The 12340-nt window shown below is 50.7% G+C and overlaps 6 protein-coding genes across 6 annotated transcripts; 3 read left to right on the forward strand and 3 right to left on the reverse strand.

Moving 5' to 3' along the window:
- Positions 1-594: 594 nt before the first annotated feature.
- Positions 595-3004, forward strand: ALT_7995 (uncharacterized protein; the record flags this gene model as incomplete). The annotated part of the gene is made up of 2 exons (XM_089600354.1): positions 595-867; positions 1019-3004. 2 exons carry the CDS (start codon positions 595-597, stop codon positions 3002-3004), a joined length of 2259 nt encoding a protein of 752 aa, XP_089455247.1.
- Positions 3005-3764: 760 nt separating this feature from the next.
- Positions 3765-5572, reverse strand: capA (adenylate cyclase-binding protein; the record flags this gene model as incomplete). Its single annotated transcript, XM_033555896.2, has 4 exons — positions 3765-4737; positions 4790-5091; positions 5150-5405; positions 5526-5572. The coding sequence occupies 4 exons, from the start codon at positions 5570-5572 to the stop codon at positions 3765-3767; spliced, it is 1578 nt and encodes a 525-aa protein (XP_033411787.1).
- Positions 5573-6058: 486 nt separating this feature from the next.
- Positions 6059-7379, forward strand: ALT_7997 (ribokinase family protein; the record flags this gene model as incomplete). The annotated part of the gene is made up of 3 exons (XM_033555897.2): positions 6059-6122; positions 6190-6450; positions 6517-7379. The coding sequence occupies 3 exons, from the start codon at positions 6059-6061 to the stop codon at positions 7377-7379; spliced, it is 1188 nt and encodes a 395-aa protein (XP_033411788.2).
- A 236-nt stretch (positions 7380-7615) lies between these two features.
- ALT_7998 (uncharacterized protein) lies at positions 7616-7890 on the reverse strand (the record flags this gene model as incomplete). The annotated part of the gene is made up of 2 exons (XM_033555898.2): positions 7616-7799; positions 7868-7890. 2 exons carry the CDS (start codon positions 7888-7890, stop codon positions 7616-7618), a joined length of 207 nt encoding a protein of 68 aa, XP_033411789.2.
- Positions 7891-8237: 347 nt separating this feature from the next.
- ALT_7999 (mitochondrial 54S ribosomal protein mL44) lies at positions 8238-9458 on the forward strand (the record flags this gene model as incomplete). The annotated part of the gene is made up of 1 exon (XM_033555899.2): positions 8238-9458. The coding sequence occupies one exon, from the start codon at positions 8238-8240 to the stop codon at positions 9456-9458; it is 1221 nt and encodes a 406-aa protein (XP_033411790.2).
- Positions 9459-9883: 425 nt separating this feature from the next.
- Positions 9884-10834, reverse strand: ALT_8000 (basic secretory family protein; the record flags this gene model as incomplete). Its single annotated transcript, XM_033555900.2, has 1 exon — positions 9884-10834. The coding sequence occupies one exon, from the start codon at positions 10832-10834 to the stop codon at positions 9884-9886; it is 951 nt and encodes a 316-aa protein (XP_033411791.1).
- Positions 10835-12340: the final 1506 nt, after the last annotated feature.

Raw genomic sequence — 12340 nt, forward strand, 5'->3', positions numbered from 1 at the left:
TTCAGGCGAAATTCCTCGGGCAACTCGTAGATAGTCAGCGATAAGGACTTTAGAAAATGTTTCTAACTCGATATGAGATCCTCAATGACTTACAAGTTAAGACGTACTAGCGTTTGATAGATCGAACCAAGATTGCCCAAGAGCGGGGGTGCAAAAAGGAATGATGACGATACTTAGAGAAAATCCCGATCAAACGATACAAACGATGATGCTGATGATGATTCATGCTGCTGCTCCGCCGAGTTGCCGACGGTCTCCTCCTCCACCAAACCACGAGCCAGCATCACTTCGCTTCGTTCGCCATACTTCAGTGGATCCTTTATTGTTTCATATTTCTCGGTCGTCTTCACCCTTATTCGAATCCTAGCCTTGCTCTTTCCTCCCCTCATCTTCCTTCCATGGTTGGCCCCCTTGAGCAAGTCATACATCAAGGTCCTTATCGGCGCCGCCACCGCTCCCGTCGTACCACTGCTGCAGCTACTCCGTATTTCACTTTTTAACACTCTCTGTGGACTCCTTAGTATTTCTGGTCGTTGCCTTTGCGATGATTAACCTCTTATTTGGTTGTATTGGCAGTTACGATCGTCGGTGACCATGCCTATCTTTCAGGACCCTGATCGTCAACGGTTCTATGACCAGTGGTCGGATGACCACCCTCAAGAGCTTGAGCGGCGAGACGGCTCTCCCTCATGGGTTCGCTGCCATGAGAACAACCAAAGGTCTCGCTCCTCTGGAAGGAGTGCGGGTGTATCGAATGAAAGCCGCATGTCGAGTCCCAGTTTTCCGAGGTTGCGAGCAAGCGATCGGGAGGAGTTAATACGGTATATAAAAAGCGCCGATTCTTCAGCCTGGGCTCAGCATGATATGGTACGTTCTCTAAGATTTGACTATATATTGTAGTCCTGCGATTGTGTGATCGTTCCTTTTGGTGGCTTGCTAATTCAAGTATTATTGAATTTAGTCTCGAGAGACCGATTCCCATCCTATCAAGTCATGCACATCTGACGATCGTCCACAGACGCAGGAGCGTTCGGATTCATTTATGGATGTGGACCACCATAAGGCGCCAGAGGAACTTGCTTCGCCAGCCGAGATCCAACGTCCTCGCTCGGCCCTGCATTCTGGCGACTTTCGAGAAGGCATCACTCAGGATGAGGACCAGCAACAAGTACCGCGGTCTCCCCATCCCAAATATCGCTCTCTCGCGCAGTTTTCTCAATTAAGCTCATCTCCAACCACGCCGTGGTTTACCACTCCCTTATTTTCCGCGCCTTTCCGAGGGCAGGACTTTGGACATCGCCCAGAAGAGACTCCGAACCTAGGTCCGCGGTCACGCGCACCGTCTTTAGGGTCATACTCCTCCAGTTACGTCCTGAAAGCTCCGACGAGTCCTTTGGTTTACCAGGCGAATAACACTGATCTGGACTTCTCACTGAAAAGTGAGTACTGCGAGCATCCTCCAGCTTCGGATAAAGCCAGTCGCCGTCGCACACTGCCTCCAGAGACGTTTCGGAATCTTCAGGATTCGTCTCCGCCTTATTCGCGTTTGATTAACATTGCCGGTCATTCACCTGGGACCTTTCACGATCCATTCTCGTTCCAAGCCCGTCAACCACGGAAACCATTGACCTCGTCATACAGCCTTCAACTGGCTTCATCAGTCCAACATCCGTCCTGGAGAGCCAGGAGACCCTCACTCGCGGGCGAACTATCCTGTAAGACCCATGCGCCACTGGTAGGATCTTACGAGGAGTCGATCCTTCGCGGAAGGATGTCAATGAATCCGTCCAAGCCACTCGACTTCACTGCCCAAATTGGTGTGCTAGGCAAAGGAAACTGCAAGTCTAATCTCAAATGCCCACCACACGTCACGGTGCCCTTCCCTGCGGTCTTTTACAGTTACCCTACTTCTGGAAAAGGGCGCTCCATTTCGGACGATAATCCAAGCCCCTATGTGGGTCTGATTGATCTCGAGAATTCCTTGCCTAAGGATAACTCCTACGTCACTCGCCGCCACCGGCATCACCGAAGCCCTGCTGGTGCCTCCAAGGACCAAAGGACTGATGTCGACGTCGGGCCGGAATATCAGACCCAGGAAGCGCTACGCATGAAGGAGAAGCGAAATCGACGAGCCGATTCACCCAAATGCCCACCAGGCGGGTGCTATCGTATACCGCAACAGGGCCAGCTGCAAATCATGATCAAGAATCCGAACAAGACGGCTGTCAAACTCTTCCTTGTACCTTACGATCTCAGCGAAATGGAGCCTGGCACCAAAACTTTCATACGCCAAAGAAGTTACTCGGCGGGCCCCATAATTGATATGCCTTTGTCCGCTAGGAAGAACTTCGGGACTGATCGACCGGAGGCTTCTTTGAGCGTATCCGAAAACCCCAAAGACAAGCCTATCCTACGGTATTTGATCCACTTGAACATCTGTTGTCCTTCAAAGGGTCGTTTCTATCTCTATTCGAGTATTCGTGTCGTGTTTGCAAATCGGGTGCCTGACGGTAAAGAAAAGTTGCGAAACGAGATACAACACCCCGATCCTCGGTATACACCATATAAGCCAGTCCGTGACACGAATGCTACCAATATACATTCAAAATCAGCTAAAGGGTACAAGAAAGTCGCTGCGGATCTGGCTTCATTGCCAGGTCCCGATGCGGCAGGAGAGTGCTCGTATTTTCATCATGCTTCATACTGTCACACGATGCCTCTTATCAATTCAGTTGATGAAGCAGGTACCGCAAAGCCTCATTACGAGATGAGACTTCATCCTTTCCGGCGTGTCCCATCCCCTAGGGAGATCCCGCTTTCCCAGCGTACTTCTGACGACAATGAAACAGAAGCCAAGACTTACCGTAAACTCAGCAGGGGTGATCTCGGATATGGTGGGCTTCCATTCAGCTCCTCTGGCATACCTGAAGCCGGGGAAAGCTTGCTCGCGAAGAGGTTGAGAGGCCTAGACGTACAAAAACATGAGTCCTCGTCTCGGAATTGATTTGCCTACGCAACTCGCGCGACTACATCATTCTCGGCGCCTGTTCCGCCTTCTGAAGCAGTATTCCATCGGTATACCTTCTTCTCCCCATCTCCGATATCATTCATCGTCCCTCGTTGTTATCCACCTCCACCTTACCATGATTAGCTTGGCCAAATCTGCACATAGCAACAGCCTCGACTAACGACACAGTATTATATCACAAGATGCGGGCATCTTTCAAATATTGAATTGTCTTTGCTTACTCCGACTAAGTGCAAATAGACCAGGCGCTCAGGAACCACGCAATATACCCATCTTTGTCATTGCGCTCACAGTCAATCTTACATTGAACCTTTCTTCATTATCATGAGACTCATTTTCATCTTAATGTTACGTGCTGACACGTGGCTTGTCTCATTCATCGCTGTTGAGTTTAAGCTCTATTCCGCTAATATTCCGTTTTGGAGATTCACGTATATCTTGAGGTCTACTTTCGCTTTCGGCGTCCGGCAATGGCTCCTTAGGCTGTTCACATGATTGTTTCTACAAAGTCGACTCAATGAACATTTACTTGCAATGCAGATTGTATAATGGGTACCGGTGTACCTGGGGAATATTTCTAGCAAAGACTGTTACAAGCCTCTTCAAATATGCTGTTTTATCTACAATCGTCTTTAAATACAGAATGAATATGATATGAGATTGAACCTGTGCTCTCGAACAATGGTAGTTGATAGCCAGGATAGATATCCGGGATTATATTCAAAGGGACAAACGTCTAGCCAGCGTGCTCAACAATTTCGCTCACGAGAACCCCGTCTTTGACATACGACTTGATCTGCTCTGGAACGGGACACTCCTTGGTATCCTCATCGGTTCCCTCCTTAGGCGGGAGCATGACGTTGACAGCCGTGCATTTACTAGAGAAGACCTCGGTCGCCAAGCTCTGCTGTCCAAGGTAGATAGTCGCACCGTCGACTTGGTCAAGCAGAAGAGTGGGCACGACCCCGTCAATCTGCAGAGCAAATTTGGGAGACTTGATGACATCGAGGCTGCTAACGAGCGAATCCACGATGATGGAAAGACCGTTGCAGTTGTCGATGGAGATTGCGTTGGCCTTGTTGTTCACCTTCACGATAGTCTTGTTGCAACGGCTGATCAGGATAGATTGATTCTGCTGAGCGGAAATCTCGATGATGCCACCGGGGTTATCGAAATTCTCAAGGAGCCACTTGTTGCCTTCGAGCTCTTTACGCGGCGGCTTACGAGCACGCATGCTCTCCGGCTTGGGCTTCTTGCTCGGGGCTGGTGACTTGGAGCGGGAAATGCTACCCTGAGAACTGGGGCGTTCAGGCACCGTTGCACCCGCACGCAGGCTGGGGTTCTTGTGCGTCATCTCGGATTTATCAACCTTGCGGAGGCCGGAGGTGACGGCGTCACCTTGGTTCAGCTGAGCAAAGACTGCCGACATGTCTGGTCCTGCAGCAACGGGCGCAGGAGGGGCGCCGGGTGGCGGAGGGGGCGGAGGTGGGACTCCTCCAGGGACATTCAGAGTCGGCACGGGAGGTGGAGGGGGTGGTGGTGCTGCCTGGCCGGAAGAGCCGCTTTTGATTTGCCTGAGCGCTTCTTGCGCATCAATACCAGACTCCTGGTTCCAGGTGAGTCCTTTGGGGTAATGTTTCTTTAGGTACGCAGCTAGCGACTTGAAAATCTGGTAGTAGGCTTGGATGTACTGAATGTGAGTGTGGTCCCTGTAACAAGGTCAGCAAATTCCCGGCCGACAAGCCCACAGTAAATCCGTACTTCTCCTTGTACTCCTTCAACACCTTGTTGCCATAATACTGGATGCCTCCGACAATCTCGCTGACGAAATCAGCAGGCTTGGGCTCAAAGAACCAGCCCAGAGCAACAATGCCTTCCGCGACAGCGCTAAGGTGATTGAAGAGAGGCGAGGCTCTGTTTGACTCGCGAATGTTATTGATGGTATCAGAAGCATTGTGGAGCTCAGTCATAAGCTCCGGTGGCTGAGGTTCGGGCTTTCTCGCCTTTGTCGAGACGTAAAGGTAGGTGCGCTCGGCTTCGAAAGCTTGAAGAACAGCCTTGGACTTCGAAGACGTCAGATAGACGAACACATGAAGGAAACCTTGAGCTCAAGTCGCTCACCTGCTCTGCAACAAGACCACCGATCTTCTCGCCGAGATCTACGAAGCTTCGAACATCCCCATTGATCAACGCATCGAAGTCTTCTATTTGGGGCGGAAGCGAAGGGGCGGCGGGAGGCGCGGGGGGAGCAACTGTATTCACTGGAACAGGCGCTGCAGGCTCAGGAGTAGCTGCTGAACTTCCGACGTGTTTCGGCGAGTGAGGGTCATCCAGCGACATAGCCATGTCCTCCAGACGGGAGGTCGCGGCTTCCAGCCTGTCGAGAAGTATACATTGTCAGTGAAACGGAATATGCAAGCAAATGCTAGAAGATGAATCATGAGAGATTGTGCTGAGCTTATTGCTCAAGCTTCGGAGATTTTCTTTAGGTACATACCGCTTGATAAGAGTAGTCAGATTATGCATATGGTTGCTGGTTGCCATCTTGACGACCAAACCCCTGGCGAAGCAAGGACAATGAAACTAGGAAAAACAAGTTTGAGCTTTAAGGGCTCGATTCTCTGCTGCCCTTGCTTTGGGTGAAAGCAGGAATAGGGCGATGGTAGGACGAAAGTCGAGTAACTTCAGCTCGGAGCAACCACCCGGGAATGCCTGATTCCTGCAACGGTGTCGAGTTCCAGAGTCCAGACGATGATGAGATGCTCCTGGCCCGTTTCTTCCTGAGGCCGCAAGCTCCACTCTGTGGGGCTTACAGTACAGTACACGTATAGCAAGAGAGCTACACAGTTAAATATGACATTATGTGTATGAAATTGTATCGAATTTACCAACCCTCAATAAGTATGTTATCCTTATCAATGAGCTCTCCTCTGATTCCCCGCTTGAGGATGAGCGACATACCTAGTACAGTTCGATTTTGTCTGGATTACTGATAGGTTTTGAGCTCCGTATCTGGTCACAATACAAAGTATGAACACGGATAGTCAGGTCGAAGGCGATGTCGAGTTCTGCACTCTAGGCATGTTCATCCTCGGTATGCTATCATTGCACGGCCATTGCCGGATAAATCGCTACACCACATCAGATACTTACTCACATAGATGATATCGAATTTGGAGGATCTAGACCCAATGTGAAAAGTATCATTGGTGGTGCAGCCTCTTATGCTGTAGTCGGTGCCCGCCTTGTCGCTGGGAAGGAACACTCAAGCTCCGTAAGCTGGATTGTGGACGTTGGCTCAGATTTTCCTACCGAAGTTCTAGGCGTCATCAAGTCTTGGAATACCAATTGTCTTATCAGAGAGGATTCTGGGAGACTGACCACTAGAGCATGGAATGGATATGGGCCGAACGAAAAGCGAGGTTAGTATATTCTCTCGTTCTGCAACCGTGGAATACGGAATGAGAGATGATAATAATTCAGAATAGATTTCAAATATCTGACGCCCAAATTGCGACTTGAGCCTTCAATGCTCTCTGACTCGCAGGTTTTCTCAAAGACATTTCACATGGTCTGCTCTTCTTCTCGTTGCATAACCATTGTTGAAGATATCCTACGCAGACGTGACGATTTGCGGAAAGAGGGCAAGGCCCCTTCAGCCATTGGAGCCACGCAGAGACCGATCTTCGTCTGGGAGCCTGTACCTGATCTATGCACACCGGAAGAACAGGATAAATTCTTGGCAGCAGCTCGAGTAGTCGATGTGGTCAGCCCCAACGAGTTGGAGCTGGGCATGATGTTCGGCCTGCCCGGGTGGACCGATAGTAGCGAGTTAGGTCGCGATGTCGTTACTAGGATCCTCACGTCAGGTATCGGGCCTGAAGGCGAAGGGCATTTGGTAATTAGAGCAGGAAAAGACGGTAGCTACACATTGTCAAGGAAGCAGAGGATATGGCTCCCCGCCTACCATCAGCCTGGCACTTCTGGGGCTACAGCTGTCGTGGATCCTACGGGAGCTGGCAATTCGTTTCTGGGGGCATTGGCACAAGGCCTCATCAGTTCAGAAAGAGACCCAGGCCAGATCATTAGTTCCGTGCTTGCGGAGTGTGGAAATTGGCAGACTATCGCGACGGCATCGGCAAAGCACAGAGATATGCTGGTGGCCTTGATATGCGCCACTGTCGCTGCGGGCTTTGTGGTTGAACAGATTGGCGTGCCTTGTATAACGGTCTCAGGCGAGGGGAAGGAACTGTGGAATGGAACTGAATTCACGGAACGAGTCCGTCTGTACACACAGAGATTGTATCGAACATTCGAAGAGTCTCCCCGAAAGCACTTTCGGAACAACTGACCCATTGGAGAACGCCCTTTATTGCCGCACAGCCCGCAAATAGATGAAACAAATACCAATCATGCCATATAACTCTTCCCTCGTTTCCACTTCTCTTCCCACCAACGCGCTTTTATTGCTTGGTAGCTTGCTGCTTCTCGTGTTCGATGATTTGCTTGCTCCAGCTGGGGGTAAAAAGAATTGTATCATCAGCATGCGATTCCCACATAATGGAAAAGGGGAGGGTCGTCCACTGACTAGCGACTGGGGAAGAATCTGCCGGGCTCTGGCATTTTGTCCCGATGTTCTCGCTCGGCACTGATGCTCCAGGTAACCGCAATAACACCAAGCATAGCAGCGCCCATGATAGCAGTGTTGACTCGCCAGTTTGCAGGCTGAGCATACCAGCCTCCAGCTGGAGACCAGACTTCCTTGGGGTACCTGCGAGGTGGATGAGTTAGCCCACTGTAGCAACATCTTACCGCATCACGGTAGAATCAAGCACATACGGGATCTTTCCGCCTCCACCCATCTTTGTCTGTATGAAGATAAATGAATGGACGAATAAACGGTTTGACAATGGCTTGCGGCAAAAGCGCTATATTCAGGCTGGTTGAAGCCGACTTGGCCATCGACGTCCCTCGTCCAGAGAAGCCGTGACGCTAGCACCAAAAATGACTTAGCGCCAGCACACGATCATCCGATCCCGTGACTTCCGCTGAGCTCAACTTTTCTCCAGCGACCAAAAGTTCGCATGCCTATATACTTGAGCAGTCTGGATTTCCCCATATCCCTGCGCCGCATTTTTCTGGACGGTCATACCTTTTTTTTCCTGGTTTCTGCTGGCTCAAGCCCCTCGGGGATAACACATTTGTCCAGATGAAAAGGCTGCAGCTCCTTCGATGGAGCAGTTCGGTCCTTTCACCACGGGCACGAACTAACGGCCGCTTGCACCAGCGTCTATGTGCTAGTTTGCGGTATCAATCGACATCTTCGCCTATTCTTCAAGCCGAAGACCACCAGCTGATTGAAGAGCAATCTCTGCATTCACCAATTCCTCCTTCCAACTCACGACAGTCGAGATACCTCCTCCCTTCTCCCCCGGTTGAAGCCGCACGCGAGTCCGCAAAACTCGCTGCGCTCCATGCACGACTTTACCTCCCCTCTCGATTACCCCTCGAAACACTAGCTCGCGCGCTGGTGGACGCTTCAGCGGATCCGAATCCAGATTTCAACAATGAATCGCTGGCTACGTTGGGCCATGACCTTCTCACGAACTACACCTCCGAACACCTCATATGCACATATCCTAGACTTCCTCTGACTGTAATCTTTGCGGCCATGTATGCGTATGTCGGACCGAAAACACTTTCTGCAATGGCTAGGGAATGGGGTGTCGAGATGGCTGTCGCCCCTGGAGGAGAGGTGGACCCTGGTCTTCTGCAGTTCAGGAGGGTCTCTCCCGGCACGGATCTTAATGCAGAATCAGTCACGGGTACAGCAAGGCCCAACGACCATCGGAAGTCATGGAGGAAGTCGATTACGTCCAGAGTTGTCTACGACAACGAATTCGGTGATCCAGTCAAGGAAGTCGCCGACTCAGCGGCCCAGGCTGTCGCTGAATCCCACAACGCTCAAGGCGTCACGGCCGAACAAGCCAGTGCTACCTTCGTACGCGCCGTCATGGGCGCCATCTATCTGCATGCTGGCCGCCCTGCTGCCAAGCGTTTCTTTGAGCAGCATATCCTGTCACGACACCTCAACATCTCCGAGTTGTTCAATTTCTCCCAACCGGCTCGTGACCTCACCCGGTTGTGTGCGCGAGAGAACTTCGAACGCCCTGTCGCCAAAATCATCAGTGAAACTGGTCGTAAGAGCAGACACCCTGTCTTTGTTGTCGGTATCTACTCTGGTCAGGATAAGTTGGGCGAAGGCGCTGGCGCCAGTCTGATGGAGGCCCGATCGAGGGCCGCTGTGGCCGCCCTGAAGGGCTGGTATTTGTACAGCCCATTGAACGTTCGTGTGCCTAGCTCGATGGAAGAAGAGGGCGCTGCCCCCTGGAAGCCTGTCTATGTCGACTTGGGCGAGGTGATTGTGTAAGATAGATTGGAAAGCAATCCGATGCCAATGTCGCGATGGTGATGTATTATTTTGACATAAATGACTGTTCAAGGGACAGTTCGACAATCTTCTCCTTACTACTTTTTTGCAAGATCAGGTGTTGTACAGTACGGGCAAATCTATTCTATTCGTTCCATGTCTTTCCTATTTTGTTTATTTTTTCCTGTTGTCATGCCGTTGTTTTGGTCAAATCTCCCGATTCTTCCTCTGCCTCCAGAGGTTGGACATCGGAACACAATGTGGGTAGGAAATGGATACTTACATTAGCAGGTATCAGCATAGAGAAGTACCCAATAGAGACAGTCTGAAATGTTACTGGACAGAAATCGAGACATAAGTACCTAGTACTACCTTCCCCCGGGAGGACCTCGAGTGTGTACCTATCTTTCTTAGAGCACTTCACGTTACTCGGGATTGATGATCTCGTCCTCCCAGTTACCACTATTCCTAGAGCGATCCAAATATTCGCCGTATTCTTCCCAGAGCTCCGGAATTCCCTTCCCGAACAGGCCCCTCCAGAAGCTCTGTGTGTCTTGATTTTCACACTCCGACTCCTCGCCTACGTACCCGACCCTCAGCAGTCTGTCGTTTAGCATGCCAACAGCACCTTTCCCGACCCGCACATCCTCCAACCACGCCAGAAAGTACGCCGTGTGTTGATAACCCTGATCCCACTTCAACGGTCGTTCCTTGGCAGATGTTGGTCGCTTCCAATGCGGAGGCTCGAGGCCCGCTTTCAGACGAACAAAATCGGCAATACCTTCGATCAAGCCACCCGGCGGACGAGGCACGGAGGCATTTTCATCTCCCTTCGGCGCTGTATGCTGGTAGCAATGGACCAGCTCATGGGTCAAGACGCCGGTAATTTCGGCTGTAGGGTCTGGATTTTCTTCCGCGCTGGACTTGATGTATGATAGGGACAAGTGGATTTCCTTATGGTCATCGTCGAGCTCTATGCCGGTGGTGTACGCTACTCCACTGATGTCACGTACAAGGACTGTCACGGAGCGGGTGGGAGGGATACATGGTGTGAAGGACGGTTTGGGATGTTTCTTGGCCGGGGTGTTGCTCGACTGGTTTGGCGAGGGTGAGGGGGGTGTATAAAGGTGTCGTACAATTGCTTTCAGCGCGGTTTCGAGAGTGGATGCCACATCGGGGACTAGGGAAATGAACGATCGCGTAGCCGGATGCCGTAGATCGTTCAGGTGAAGACGGAATTTGGGCCTGGGAAGCTCAGGTTCTGGCTTTGTCGAGATTTCACCTGATGTCGTTTGACCCTGACTAGATTGGGAGTCATTGGGTCGAGGAATGGTTTTGGGGATTGCGGAGGGAAGTGGGCTTATCGAAGATGTCATCACAGCTGCCTCTCTGGATCAGGACAGAGACTATTTGAGAGATGCGACGGAACTGTGGGATGTCCTAGCTTTTATCGTCCAAAAGTAATAATGACAGATTCCAGTTGGAAGTCGATGCATGTCTGAACACGGGTATGAGATTCGTTAAGTAGAACCGAGACAGTAGCGTTAGCCGCAGGATGCCGTGAGCTCCGGTACGCAGGATATACTTATTCTTGTTAGGCGGAAGTATGCGAAATGTAGGTACAGGTTTAGTACCTGCGCCTTACCTATACTCCAGGTCTTAAGTATAGTACGGAGGTTCATGCAAACAAGACTGCCAATCAGCTTCACAAATTATCTCTTTGCAATCAACCTTGTCAACCAACCAACCCTCGAGTCAACAATTCCAGTCTCCGCATGTTCATGGTCCTAGTGTCTTCCATTGAAAAGATCCACCTGTTGGAGGGGCGATCGCGCGGAGTTGACTACCTCGGACATGACGTCGAGTTACCTGCCAGGAGTAGACTATCATTTGGGGACTTCGATTGCAGAGCCAAACAGGAATCTCATTCAATGAAATCAAAGTTGATTTCAGAGGTACAGATCCAGTATTGTGATTATTCGTGTAGAGAGTAGATACATAGAACCAAGCAGAATTTCAACTGATTCTTCGCTGCACCTGGGGTGGATATATCTATCTGCACTAGACGGGAGGGGCCACTTGTTGACATAGAACATTTCTGTTTCTGCGACAGAAAAAGATTCCCTAGCTCACCCCTTTCTTCCTCCTTTCCATTTATCTTATCAGCTACACATTACCTCTCCTCGATCCACCTCATCAATTGAGAATCGCATTCATACATTATTATCCCAGGTACGTTCAATCCTCGCCCGAACCAAAGCAGTTGGGCAGCATCGGCTCACCAAAAGCAGGAAGTTGTTTCCCCCCCGCTCGGTTTCCCTCGCCGTAACCATGGCTCCTGCGACCAGCGGGTAAACAAAGCGAAAAAAAGGCAACAAGACCAAGTTATCCCCTCGCGACAAGTCTGCTCCGCTACTCCTGTTACTCTCTGCAGCGACATCTGTCCTATAATTTCCCGGCATATATACATTGCGATTATTCTACATCGCATTGGACACTCTCGCTGTGGAATACTTTCGAAGCGCTTATCGCCGCGTCTAATCGCTTATCGGACATCTCCCCTCTGTCCATCGCCGCTTTCCATATCCAACTTCACCTCTCCGACTTTACCTCATTTCTCTCCAACCTTCCTTCCTTGTCGCCAGCAGTCCCTCAGTGCTTTCCGTCGGAACTCATTGACAACGGCCTTGACCTCGCGATTGCCTCTCGTTCGACCAGGTATGTGTACTTTCCATCGTTGTCGTCTTATGGACAGTATGTCTCCGTCGCCCTCGATTCGCCCACCCTCTTCTTCTTCTCTTTCTCTTTCCCATCACAGTTACCCCGTTCCACAGCGATTCAACTGCAAAATCACAGCGATTCAATTGCTTTTGCACTGCGAT

Source organism: Aspergillus lentulus, assembly GCF_001445615.1.
Source record: "Aspergillus lentulus DNA, contig: Alt16, strain: IFM 54703, whole genome shotgun sequence".
Classification (NCBI taxonomy): Eukaryota; Fungi; Ascomycota; class Eurotiomycetes; order Eurotiales; family Aspergillaceae; genus Aspergillus; species Aspergillus lentulus.